A 14080-nucleotide genomic window follows, 5' to 3' on the forward strand; every position below is an offset into this window, starting at 1 on the left:
TGAAGTTTTCCCTTAAATTAATGAGCATGTTGACGCCCTTGTTTTTTGTCTGAGTCGTTTAGTGCTGTATAACATTTGGAAGTTGCATAGAAAGATTAGTAAGCATCACTTTCCCTTGATCAGTATGAAAAAGTATTATTATATTTATTTAATGTGTATCTTAAATATTAATTAATCAACAGGTGGGACATAATATGATGAAATCCATGGAATTATTGTCCTTTGTGGCAAGTCTTGCTAATTAATTCTTCTGCGTGGTATCCATGTTGTTTCTAGTACTTCTCATCTCAGGAAGCAAGAGATGGAGTCCTTGTCCTCTAGGCTCTAGGCCTGTTTGGACTGACCGAAACTTGTACAGTAAAATTGTTGTTTGAGTATATACCTGTTTAGAACCAAAAACTTATTTCAGCTGGATAAAACTGTTGGCTTAAATGGGCCAGCATCCTACTCTGTAGTGGGAGATCATGTTGGGTCGATTCATGTTCGAAATGACGTGAGGTCAGGTGGGGCGAGTCATGTTTGAAGTGGCGTGAGGTTGGTTGGGTCAAGTCACAATCGAGACCTGTGGGCGCTATACCTATACGTTTTAAGTGAATTGGTTGCGTATTTTTAATAGTTCGAACTTTTGAGATTAATGGTTAGCGCCAACGATCCGACAGAAACCTCTGCGTATTATGTTTGTTGTGTGACTCTTTCGTGAAGTTGGTCACTTTGAGTAGTAAAATTTTCTTTAATTATTCGGGTTTTGTGCTAATCTATTCTTGTTTGCTTTTCTGTTTCTTTGATGCAGGGGAGGAAGAAGTTTATGAGCTACTTCCAATGTTGTATAAGAGCTTGAAGCATAGTTTCCATGAAAAGAAAAAACGAAAAAAAAAAACCATGATGAGATTAGTTTTGGGTTCCTTTATTTGTGTTCTAAAACGGTTTATTAATGGCTCGAATGTTTTATGTATATTGGAATTTTCTTCATAATCTAATTTACGAGAGCATTTTGTTTATTATTCAGTAGGAACCCAAAAAAAAAAAAATTCAATAGTGGTCCTATGTGATGTTTGTTGATTTTGTCACTTGGCCAAATAAGTGGGTCCTTCACTCCTTTGTATTTAATTTATGTTGTCCCTTGGCTCACAATTGCCTAGCGTGCACGGAACGAACTCTTCACTGAGATAATCAGAAACAAGTTGGATGACAAATTTGTTTACTAATTTTTTTCATAAATAAAGGAAAAATATTGCCTACATACATAATACTCTGACTTTCTTATGTTAATAAGTCTTGTTCTTATACATAAAAAAAAAGTCAACCCACAATCGTGGAAAAAATGTTAGCTTTGATTTCAACTTTCAAATAGATTTTATGATATGAGATTGACACCAAGTTTCTTTTTTCTCTTTTTGTCACCTTTGACTGTGAGATGCAGAGCAATTCTCCGTGCAGTTCGTTAAAAAAGGGATTAGGAATTTAGAACTCGTTTTTTGTTTCATCAATGATTCATGAACCAAAGGATTAATCAGAAAGATTTTTCTCCAACTCTTCTTCATTTTTCTTTTTCTTTTTTTGTTCTCTGATGATTCTGCAGTAAAATTTGGACAGTAAATTAAAGTCACACTCTCATAAACAGAAGCAATTTTTGGCCTACTTTTTTTATGGCAGATTGAGAACCTGTCAGAAGGTCTTACTTTTCACTGCAGACACCTGATTCATTGTCTGAAATGAACAGCAAACAAAAATTGTCCCAATTCCCAGCCAGCTGGCTTGGAAAATCATGGTCAATGATAGTTTAGATCAGAAAAGAGAGGAAACCGCGAATTAGTCGATACAGAAACGATTAAAATCTCATAACATGTATTAATCAGAGAAAACAATTTGGAATATCAAATCAGAAACCAGAAAGAAAAAAAGTCGCTCTAGCGTTGATTGCTCGCTTGCCGACTACCGATAAGTTCACTGAGTTTTAGCATTCAATGCTTCTCTAGATCATACAATCATACCCTAACAAAAGCATAGTCACTAATTTAAACTGTTTCAGCATGTCCTTGTCAATTCTGTTGTGAAAATCTTCAATAAGTCTCTTATTAAATGGTAATATCACAGGGTCCTTTCATCTTTTTGTGACTATGCAAGCCAAATTCAAAAATTCCAATGTCATTTCCGAGCAAATCATTGAGATTCCATTCAAATGGACAACTGTTGATAGTGAAAAATGAACGCATTCAACTTTCAATAGATTTAGGCAAAAATAAATTAAGTATCAAGGTTTGGGCCAGGCAAGGTACCTGTCTGCGGACCCAAAACGCAATTTGAAGAGAGGCTTGGTGTGCTGGTCCTTGTTTCGGCCTGGGACCATAAACATGAGGTACAAAATATGCCACTGGTGGATCTGAAGTGTGCATGAAGACATAGACATCAATCACTTCAGCAATGTCCTCAAGGAAATGAAAGTTGGTTTGCATTCAGAAGCATCGAGAAAAGGACGATCCAAAAAGGCTAGTAAAACAAGCAACCCAATCTGATTTCAGTTCCTAAATATGATGGTTATCCAGTTTGTAAGTTTCCGCTACCCTCTAATTCCAACAGGTTCTTTCTAACATACAAATGTTGCTAACTCCAGAATTTGAAGTGCATGATGCCTCTCATTCGCATTGCTTGAAAGATTTGCTTTCTACCTTCATGCTAACTAAAATACAATACAAAATAGAACTCAATGCTCAATGAAAAGTTGACGAATTTCAGTCTTTCCTACTTTACATCATTTGGAAAAACTTTTCTTTATAGAACTTGAATCTTTCCTGCTTGACAAAGGCCATTAAGATTTAACCACTAGAAACAAGTCATGATGTTGCGTCAAGGCGACTATACTTTCCCTCCGATTTCAGTGGATTTCACGGAATAAATAGTAAAATAAACATCCCGCAACCTCTGTGAGCATAAGTTTATATTAATATCAAAGAAGCTTGAGCTAGCGAAGTCCATCATCCTCGTCAAACAACTGAAGTTCAGAGATATCAGGGACAGAACCAACGCCTTTCAATAATTTTGTCAGCCCATCCAAAACTGAATAGATCAACTCGGCCTGCGGATGCTCTCTCCCTCTTGCAATGAATACATGCACCTCCTTCATCACTTCAATCCAACTGTACCCAGGCTCTTTCACTGCTCCAATATGATCCATTCCCTTTCTCACCTTCTCGACATCAACCCACATACCCTCGGAAGCAAATATGTTCGATAACAAAACGTAAGGCCCGCTATCTGTGGGGTCTGCTGCCAAAGCCATTTCAGCGGCATATTTTCCTATTTCAATGTTACCAAACACTCGGCATGCACTAAGCAAGCTCCTCCATACCACTGCAGCTGGTTCAATCGGCATCTGTTCTATGAACTCCTTCGCCACCCTCAACTTACCTGAACGACCAAAAAGGCTAACTACAGAAGCATAATGTTCCATTCCTGGTTCAATTCCGTATTTTTCTTTCATAGAATTGAAATGGTAAAGTCCTTCCTCGATGAGCCCGGCATGGGCACACGCTGATAAAAGACCAACAAACGTCACATAGTTTGGTTCTACTTGCTCCTGTCTCATGATCTGGAAAACTTTAAGAGCTTCTTCGGCAAGCCCATGTTGTGCACATCTTGAAATCATGGAGTTCCAACACACGACATCTTTCCCACAAGTTGACTCAAACAAAAGCCAAGCTTCTTTGATGCAACCACACTTTGCATACATGTCTACGAGAGCATTTGAAACATGAGGGTCGGAATCTACGCCTACTTTTATGATCTGGCCATGAAACTGTAAGCCATGGAACATGCTTGCCAGGTTACTCGCAACAGTTATCAGGGCAACGAAAGTGAACTCATTAGACATCATTCCAGAAATTTGTAGCTGGTGGAAGAGTCTAAGGGCCTGTTCACCTTGCTCATTTTGGGTGTACCCAAAAATCATCGCATTCCATACAACAATATCTCTCTCACTCATTTCATCAAACACAGCTCTTGCATCCTCAACACATGAACACTTTGAGTAAACATCAACTAACGCACTACCGGCATAAAGGTCCAGTGATATTCCTTCTTTAATAATAAGGCCGTGAATCTGCTTGCTTAAGTCCACAGCTGATGCTGATGCCGACACACCGAGAAGGCTAACAAAAGTCAACAGGGTTGGGGGCAACGAGCGACATCGCATGATATTGAATAGAACAAATGCTTCTACAAGCTCCTCATGACTAGCATATCCTTCAATCATAGCATTGTAAGAAATCACATTATCTTCTGCAAGGACATCAAATAGAACCCTCGCCTCAGTTAAAGAGCTACATTTGGCGTACATATCGATAAGGCCATTCTTCACATACTCGTCGAACTCCAAGTTAGCTTTAATTGCATAACCATGTATTTGTCTCCCTTGTTGTAAAGCCATCAGAGAGCCACACGAGCTTAATACGCTTGTACAAGCAAAACCATCGGGCCGCCACCCCAACCGACTCATTTCGAGGAACAAGGCCATCGCTTCATTATCACAAGAATTTTGCATGTACCCCGCGATCATCGTAGTCCATGAGACAAGGTTCCTAACAACAATTGAATCAAATAACTTGCGTGCAATCGTTAATTTTGAGCACTTGGAATATAAATCTATTAGCACGTTGTTCACGGAAACATCCATTTCAGTAGCAACTCTATACGCAAAACCATGGATTTGCCGCCCGCCCTCGAGAAAACCTAATGCAGAGCAAGCGCTAATGGCGCTTGAAAGGACAAATCTATCGGGCCGAACTCCTTCGTCCTTCATCAAATTAAATAGTTTCAAGGACACATCGCTCTCCCCGATTTGTGAATAACCTGTGATTACCGCCGTCCAAGTCACCGAATTCCTAACCGGGAGCTCACCAAATATCAACATAGCCTCATCCATACATCCAAACTTAGAGTAGAAGTTGATCAACGCTGTACCAACATAGACATCGATATCAAACCCCAATTTTATCACAAGATCCTGGACTTGGCTAGCAAAATTAGCGACCTTTGATTGAACACAGGCGCGGATCACACTAGCGAGAACGAACTCATTCGGGCTCTCCGAAGTGGAACTCCGGAAGCGGGAAAAGAGCAAAAAGGCCTCTTCCTCGCGACCCTGCTGCGCGTACATGGAGATCATGGATGACCAAGAGATCAAGTTTCTGTGAGGCATTCGATCGAACACTTGGCGTGCCGATCGGATACCGCCGGATTTGGAGTACCCGTTCAGGAGGAGGTTGTTTAGGAAGAGATCGGCACGGAGGCCGGAGACGATGGATTGGGCGTGGATGGGGTGGAGGTGGAGGTGGTGGGTTTGATTGGAGATGCATGTTTGTAGGAGATGGGCGAGGGTCCGGGGTTTCGAGTACAGGGTTTGAAGTGGGGGTTTAAATTTCATACAGGCCCAACGGCTAGTTAGCTCATTGAGAGTTTGAGGTTATTTTTGAGGACCCTTCACACAAAAATTTGGCGCCCGGTGCAAGCAAATCACACTGCTTAAATATTCAAGGGTTGTGACTCCACAAAGGTTCCTTATAATAATGCACATATTAATATGTAATAACCATCTATAATTATTAGAGCAATACTTCAATACACCATATAAATTTTGACTATTTATTTTTCTTAATAAATGATTGAGATGTAAATTTTGACTATAGACGTGATTTTCTATTGAGGCATAGATACCATTCACCAACTATCTATTTAAAGGGTATTTTGGTCTTTACGAAATATTTTGGTCCAAAAAGGGGCGGTCGGAGAATAACAGCTGTGTTATGTGTAGTGCGGAGCTCGATATAGTTGATCACCTGCTAGTGGGGTGTGTTGTTAGTAAATTTCTTCTTCTCCCGCACTTTGGAGAATCCCAGTTCTTCTCCATTATTGAGGATATCTCCTTCGTCTAGGGGCGGCTACTGGAATGGCGTCCGCAGACCGACATTTTGAAGGTTCAGATATTGATGGCGGTCACTTGGTGGATGCTCTAGCACGAAAGAAACAATATTATTTTTAAAAATCTACCGATTGACGTTACCTTTACAGCCCATCGTATTAGAGTGTTGGCAAAGAAGCAGACTAAGTTCTGTCGAGCTAGGTGTTTGTTTGGTCGTTAGTGTTCGTGTGTCATTTTCTCTCTTTAGTTACCTTCTTTCTTTTTTTATTTTTTCAGCCTTTTTGAGGCTCTAGTTATCTCACTCTATGTAGCTAAATTTATATATTTAAAATAAAATAGGTATCGTGCTACCTTCCTTTCTCAAAAAAGAAAAAAAAAAGAATACTATATTCTTTTCAAATACCTATAACAATAGTTGAAATTCAAATTACATAAAAAACTTAAGTATAAACCAAATTCAATTTTTTTAAAATATAAGACACAAATTTAAAATAAATTTAAATTCAAAATTTCAATTTAAATCAAAAAATAAAAGTTGGCTTTAAGATTAAAAGTATAATTTAGATTCAAAATTTAAAAGTTTAATATCAATTTCAAAATTAAAATTTTACATTACAATACCAACTTCAAAAATTAAATTTAAATTCAATATTTTTTTTTTAGTTTGATACTTAACAAATTAGGTATTATCTAATTTAGTAAGTAACAAAAATAAATAAAACATTTAATATTTATAGGACGTTAACAAATTTAGTATATATTACTAATTTTTTTTCCAATATTATAAATTAATAGTAGCATGCTGTGCTGAGATGCTCTGAGCATAACTTTTATCTCATACTCCTTGTTGATTGAAATCTCAAGGTGTATATGACTTGCAAAATGTTAGACCCCAAAAAAAAAAAAAAAAAAAAAAAAGAGTCTGACCAAGCATATGTACTGGGGAATCACTAGATTAAAATGAGAGTTAAGGAAACCAAAGAGATAATTAGAGTGGTAAATTCTATCTGAGCAATTGAGGTCAACTCGACCAATCAATTAAACTAGATTGAAGAGTAAATGGATCGGATTTAGAGGAACAAGTTTACTTAACCGGTTAGCGAATAAGCTCAATCGAAGGTTGAACTTGAATCGATTTTTTTTTTTTTTTTTGAGAGAGAGAGATAGGTAGCACGCTACTCGCTTCGTTTATTTCATTAGAAATAAACTTAGCTGGAAATGTGAATCAATTAGAATTCGAACTTGGGTCTCAGGTACCAAACACCAAACTTGAATCGAATTTGAATCTAAAGATCCTCGAATAGTCCAACATTTCTGCTCTTTCTTCTTCTTTCTACCTCTTATTTTCCTCAACTAATCTTTCAATTACATAAATGTTTCAATCAATGTTTAACTTGGACTGAGTCTGGTCCAAACTTCAACATTGTTAGTTTCGCCCCTGCTTATTAAAAAGCAGCTTTTAATTAATACTTTTGTTTCGTTTTTTTTCTTTCGAAAACTCACTCAATTTTTCAAAGTATCAGCAACGTAAAAAGTTGGCCGTGTTCTTAGATCCTTTAAACTATAATAATATTTATCACTATTGACTAGAATAATTAGATATTACATCTTTCTCGCCAGGTAATGAGACTTAGCTAGGTTTACACCGTTTTGTACACAAATTAATAAGTGTGACAAGCGAATATCTTTGAGAAAAAAAAGATACAAAAAATAAAATGTGCGACACACGTGTGAAAGCATCAAAAGCATGTGCTCTGAAATCTGAGCAGCCCCGTAATCATTCATAATAATATAAATAGTACCTTTGATTGTAATAAATTTCATTAAAAATTATCGTGTTAGAATTTTAGAAACCTTGAGGTCAAAATCTCACCTCCACCTCTAGACCAAATGGATCAGTTCATAGTTAGATGGACTCTGATTTTATTTCTATGGCAAAATTTACAACCATTTATAATCATTTGTGTTGTATTATAATTAAGGCTTAATTGTATATATATAGTTTTCTGTAAACATATTGAATAGCAGATATATTCATATAAAATTTTAATTTTTTATTTTTACTCTTGCAAAAGTTCTATCGTTTTTAAATATTTTTTCTGTTGTTAGGATTCATCGGAAAAATATAGTTTACCATGAGTGAAATACTTCATTCTGATTAGTGAATGAGTTAAATTAACTTTTTTATCCCCCTAATATTATTGGATAAAATATTTTTTGGGAGCACATTTTCATATAATTCTAACGTTTAGGTTTTTTGAAGGGATATATTTGTGAGGGCAAACATGTTATTTTATTTAATTGTTGTTAAAAAATAAATAGTGCTATATCAGTAACAAACTAGAGGGACAAATATGAATATTACTGAATTTTTGTAGGAATAAAAATAAAATTTTAAACTTTGTAAGAATATATATTTGCTATTCGATATGTTAACAGAGTGTTGTATACAATTATTTCTACAATTAAATTCAATCAAAATTATTTAATAAAGAAGTAAAATCAATAAATTTATCTATCAACAATATTTTTTTGTTTTTTTTCACTTGGATCAGAGCGTGTTCTCCACTAGCCAACCCAACCCTTTAATCTTTTCTCTTTTTTTTTTTAAAAAAAAAAGAAAATTCCATCCTATTCAATTAACACGTCGTATAATATTCCGCATGCGGTTGGTCGTGACCCACAAGTGCCAGCTTAGTTTTTGCAATTATTTGCCTTTCTTTAATTGGTGGGCTCACAATCGTGGTTCATACCCTGTCACGGTCCATGGTATACACTTATAATTGAACACCGCCATAAATAAACCGTCCATGAGATGGGATGAACGGCTGTAATATGAAGGCGCGCGTTTTACGGATGAACCGAGTTTAGCAAGAAATTTGTACGGTCTTTGGATGTGCGCCGGTCTAGTCGCCCCCTCCCATTCCCACACCCGAAATCAGCTGCATCGTGTCGAACAGGCTACAGCAGAATGAATCTACAGGCTTACGTGGCACGATACCATTGATTGCAATCGGCCACGTCATCTATTTATTTCCCCCAGTTGCCCATCGAAGCGCATACTACGAAACGCATAGAAACTCCAATGCGAGTTCCCAAGTTGATCCCTCGCGTCCATCTAGCTCAGGCAATCGGTTAGCTCAGATGGACGGTTGATTTAACGCCGCATAAGAAACTCTCTATGCGGTTTATCCGTTTATCAGGAGCGGTAGTTGGAGTCATGTGGTCAAACGTGGCAGATGTTTTCTCTCTCCTTAGACCGAGAACCCACCAACCACAGAACTTCAGTGACGAAATCACCCTCCACTTTATAGATAAGTACGGAATGATCCCCTCTCTACCTTTAAAGAATTTGCAATTATAATAAGGGTAAAGTTGTCAATTTAGAACATAATGGCAATTTTGAAGCCATCCGAAATAAAAAAAAAAAAATCCGCGTCGCCGCTTAGTCCCAAGTCCACAGAGGCTAACGTGCGCTGCTCGCGCCTTATAATGCGCCGCGAACGCGAGCTCCTCCTCAAATCCCTAGCGCACTCCTCCATCCACCTTCAAATTTCCCCCAATTTCTCTTCGATCGAACCCCCTCTTCCCCATCAAATCACCATTCTCGTTTCAGCTCCTTTGTGATTTGATTCTTTTTCCGATTTTTTTTGAATCTAATTTCTATTTCAACCAATTAAAGCAAGGGGGAGTCGTTTAGAATTTATCTTTTTCAGTGGAATTTTGGTGAAGGTTTGATTTTGCGATGGAGTCGGGGACCGCTTTGAGGTTGCAATCGAGTCCATGGATTGGGTGCGAGAACCCGCGGAGGAATCCGCTAGGGTTCTTAGTTTTGCCGCGGGGATGTGGCGGGGATAGGTTAAACACTCTTAATAGTAGTAGAGATTCGAGGTTGGGGAAGGGTTTGGATCGGAATCGGAATCGGCATTGGCATGTTGAGTTGAAGATTTCTTGCTGTTCTACAAAATCCGGAAGTGAGTTGGTGAATATGAAATTTTTGTTTTCTTATTTATAATACAGAAATTGTAATGATTCACTGGGTGCTCTGCTGGAAAAATCCAAGTTTTAAGATATTTTGTGAGTGTTGTTATTGTTTGGCCAATTGAAACCAGTAGTTTTCGACAAAATTTCCGGGTGCAACTGACCCTAATATCGGAGTTATAGGGTGGCAAAGAAACTGTAAACTTCTGAGGAAATTACATTTGTGAATTTTGTAAACTTATGAGAAAATGGTTTTTGGTGGAGGTTCTGTTTATATCAAGAGTTTGGTGATTATGTAGGTTAAATTTTATATTTTTTTCGTAATCTATACATGATGAGTCCATTGTTGTGTTGTTTCTGATTAATCTTACCATTTTATGTCATGTAGCATCAGCCAAAGTGTCAGAGAAGTTTCATGCAGCTGTTGACGAGGCTCTTATCTTAAAGGCATGCTTTATCATCGGACTCAAAACTGTTATTTTGATATTGGATTAACTCCCTCCAAAGGAAACAAGTTCTCTTTAATGATTTTTTTTGTGGACATTTTCTTTCTTGGTCATTGATCGGAATTGATGTTTGTATACTTCAGAGGAAGTCGGAAGACGTTGCCTCACATTTGAACAGTCGCTGTATATATCTAGTTGGTTAGTCTCCGGAATAGTGAATTACGAGTACATTTTGTTTGTGTAATTTCTCGCATTATCGCGTCAAGTTATCAATGGTTTGTACTCTTTTTGTGTAGGTATGATGGGGTCTGGTAAGACTACAGTGGGGAAGATCCTCTCAGAAGTTTTAGGATACTCCTTTTTTGACAGGTTTGTGGTATATTCAACATGTCATGCTTTTGTTTTCTCTGGATAATTGTTCAACAGTATATGTAATTTTGGGGGATGTCAATTTATTATTCATTGGTTGTGCAGTGACAAGCTGGTAGAGCAAGCTGTGGGTGTTTCTTCTGTTGCCCAAATATTCAAGGATTATAGTGAGGCTTTCTTTAGAGACAACGAGGTACTAGTTTCATCAATTATATTCCCTGTTCAGTAAGGAGTTTAAAAGTGGTTATGTGCCAAACTTATTACTTAATATGTTTTTCTTTTCTAATTCATAATATTTACACCTCATATGTGCTTGATTTTCTTTTCCTTGATCAGAGTAATGTACTTAAGGACTTGTCATCAATGCGTCGCTTGGTTGTTGCAACCGGAGGTGGTGCTGTCATTCGACCTATCAATTGGTAATCCATAGAAGTACAATATTCAGCTATCTTAGCTCCTGAGATACTGTTTTCTTAAATCTAAGGAAGTGAATTGTTGAAATTCCAGGAAATATATGAGACAGGGAGTAACTGTCTGGCTAGATGTTCCTTTAGAAGCTCTAGCGAGGCGGATTGCTGCAGTTGGGACTGCTTCTCGGCCTCTTCTGCATCAGGAACCTGGTGATCCATACACAAAGGTAGATATTTCGGCAAATGATTTTATATTCCTCTCTATCATCTATGATTTGATAATAAATTTGTTCCATCCCATGTTTATCACCTAGTTCAGCAAAATGCTATTAGTATATAAGGTATTATGCTATATCATGCTAATGGTGAACGGACCATCAAATCCTTAGTCGTCTGGTATCTCGATATAAGATATTAACAAAGAAAATCACTTCATCCTCCTTCGGAAACTTTAGCTTGCATGTGGTTAATACTCTTGAGAGGCTAGATTAAAGATATGTCGTCGCATCTTAACTTTCGCTTGGTTATGGTCTTCAGGCTTTGATAAGGCTCAGCACTCTGTCTGAAGAGAGGAAAGATGCCTATGCTAACGCACATGTCAGAATTTGCCTCCGAAGTAAGTGTGCTTTCTCAGTTCTTGTTTGTTCTTGTAAGAAAATTCTTTTTTCAACTCACACTCAAACTGCTCCAAAGATATTGTCCTATATGCATATCTTAAGCACTACCCCTTAGTTGTATTAAAACGCGATCACACATTTTAATACGTCTATACATGGATGATTCTTTCCCATATATACCCTGTAAGCCATTGCAAGTTAGGGCCTACGTTTGTCATATTATTTCAGTTCTTGATATCTCAGATTCAATCCGAGTCTCCTCCTGTTCTTAGTTGGCCAATCAAAGAGACCGATAAAATTTCCAGACCCTTTCTTCAGCGATGCTACTAAATGATTCATGTTAAATGGTTGCTTTTCATTTGCAGATATCGCCGCAAAAAAAAGCCATGGTGATGTATCTTTGCTCACACCAACAGATATTGCAATTGAGGTACTATTGATTCCCTACCTTGTTTCTTTTTCCATATTACATTCCCTTGATCTTTTAAGTTCTCTGACTTGAAGCATCACTTTTCCTTGTTATTATGGCAGGTTCTTTCGAAGATCCAGACACTTCTACTTGAGGAGGTGTCAACTGAAAAATTTTTCGTGCCTTCCGATTTGAACCACGGAGACAACCTTGAAGAAATGTATTGTTTGTAAACGAATGCAAGGGTGTATACCATTCGCGGAAATACGCGGCCTATACGCCTTTTTGTTTCTCATTATTGATTCAGATTACAATTAACATTTTCTGCTTTTCTCGTCGTATGGATCGATTGCGAGTTTGGGTAATGAAGAGAAGACGTGGAAAACTCTTTCATGTACGAAAGAAAAGAAAATCTTCAATTAGAGAGTCATTTGTTGAATAGTAAATTAGAAAAGCGATGTCCTCTAGATCATGGTGCAATTAAACTGGTAAGTGAAAACATCAAATTATATTGCTGGATGGATAATTATTTAGCTGAATTGTTGCAGTATCATGCAACATCCTTTGCTAAGTAATGTTGTTGATCTATAAAGAGAGGAAATTCGCAAAAGATGGAGAATTTTGGAGGATGAAAAAGGAAGAGAATAGAATCTAGGGGTTGTGGAAAAGCAATGAGAAATAACTTCTGGTGATATTAAAAGATTTTTAAATTTACTATCTAAGTTTAGCTAAATGTAATAATTCTTATCAACTTGTATCAAAATTACTTTTAAAAACATCACCTATATATGGAGTTGAATATGATCTTTAAGACACGGAAAAAAGAGAAAATGGAGAACTCTATTCTCCCTTGATTCTGAGAGTTTCCAGATTCACAGAGATTGGCATCATTCAAAATTCTAAAAATTGTAAGTATTGCTACAAAAGAAATACAATAAAAACATAATTTATTTATTTTCATAAGTAAATCACATCTACCACATGATTAGAATAGAGAGACTAGATTATGAATCTTCATAGTTCCATTAGAAAAATAAGAAAATTATATTTTCATCTTTCGTCCCAAGAAGCAAATGATATTTTAGCGATGCTAAAAAGAAAAAAAAAAAAAAAAAACTTCTAGTCCCTCTAAATAGTAGTCTTGTTTTTGATAATCGGAATAAGTTATCTAATAATAACTTTTAAATATAACTTTTTTAACACAATTATAGTATAAGACTTTAATTTACCCCTTAAATATATTGATATTGATAATTTTGATATTTTATAAAATAGCTTATTTTATGCACAAAATAATTTATCTTATTTTTAAAAATATAATTTGAAGACGGGATATGCTAACGCTTTTAATATTCAATCACAATAAAACTTTTTTATATCAAATTAAATATTACAAAAATAATTTATTCCAACTCGGTGCCTTAATCAGCGGATTATCCAAAGATAACAATTTAATATTATTTAGATTAATAAATAATTTAAATATATTTAATTAATTTGGTATCGATTGTTTGAGAGGTAAGGACGAAACAATAAATTCAAATGTATACTTTATACCAAATTATACCAACTTATTCTTATACGAAAAATAATATTTAAATATAAAAGGAGATAAGAGGTTATTCCGTCGCTATCCCTTTATCCCGGAGCCAAACAGGAACCAAACAGGGTATAAAAAAATTGCAAAAGAGGTATACACGAGAAGCATCCGGAAGAGATCGATTGACACGTGTCAAAATCACGTCCATTAACCTTTCCATTTTCTTTTTCTTTTTTTTTTTTTCTATGATACATTCCGATGCTATCGAAGAATCCTACTTAAAACCTAGCGAACGCTCCGCTCACACATACCACACCGCTCACCATTTCCCCCTTCTCTTCTCCTTCTCCTTCTCCTTCTCCCCCAACGAGAGCGAATCCATGGCGGAGGAGAA

At 36.5% G+C, this 14080-nt stretch overlaps 2 protein-coding genes across 2 annotated transcripts; one reads left to right on the top strand and one right to left on the bottom strand.

The window, feature by feature from the left end:
* Positions 1–1823: 1823 nt before the first annotated feature.
* Positions 1824–5529, bottom strand: LOC109704953 (pentatricopeptide repeat-containing protein At4g39530-like). The gene has a single exon (XM_020225711.1). It carries the CDS (start codon positions 5417–5419, stop codon positions 2960–2962), a length of 2460 nt encoding a protein of 819 aa, XP_020081300.1. The 5' UTR covers positions 5420–5529; the 3' UTR covers positions 1824–2959.
* Positions 5530–9346: 3817 nt separating this feature from the next.
* LOC109704954 (shikimate kinase 3, chloroplastic-like) lies at positions 9347–12665 on the top strand. Its single transcript, XM_020225712.1, has 10 exons — positions 9347–9888; positions 10284–10342; positions 10485–10539; positions 10638–10710; positions 10816–10903; positions 11047–11129; positions 11218–11347; positions 11658–11736; positions 12103–12167; positions 12269–12665. Exons 1-10 carry the CDS (start codon positions 9660–9662, stop codon positions 12377–12379), a joined length of 972 nt encoding a protein of 323 aa, XP_020081301.1. The 5' UTR covers positions 9347–9659; the 3' UTR covers positions 12380–12665.
* The last annotated feature ends 1415 nt before the right edge of the window (positions 12666–14080 follow it).

The sequence above is a fragment of the Ananas comosus genome, unplaced genomic scaffold, assembly GCF_001540865.1.
Source record: "Ananas comosus cultivar F153 unplaced genomic scaffold, ASM154086v1, whole genome shotgun sequence".
Lineage (NCBI taxonomy): Eukaryota > Viridiplantae > Streptophyta > Magnoliopsida > Poales > Bromeliaceae > Ananas > Ananas comosus.

Coding starts and splice junctions, on each gene's coding strand:
- LOC109704954 (XM_020225712.1), top strand. CDS start 9,660: ATGGAGTCGGGGACCGCTTTGAGGTTGCAATCGAGTCCATGGATTGGG. Junction 10,343..10,484: donor ACGAGGCTCTTATCTTAAAG/GCATGCTTTATC, acceptor TGTATACTTCAG/AGGAAGTCGGAAGACGTTGC. Junction 10,711..10,815: donor GGATACTCCTTTTTTGACAG/GTTTGTGGTATA, acceptor TTGGTTGTGCAG/TGACAAGCTGGTAGAGCAAG.
- LOC109704953 (XM_020225711.1), bottom strand. CDS start 5,419: ATGAAATTTAAACCCCCACTTCAAACCCTGTACTCGAAACCCCGGACC.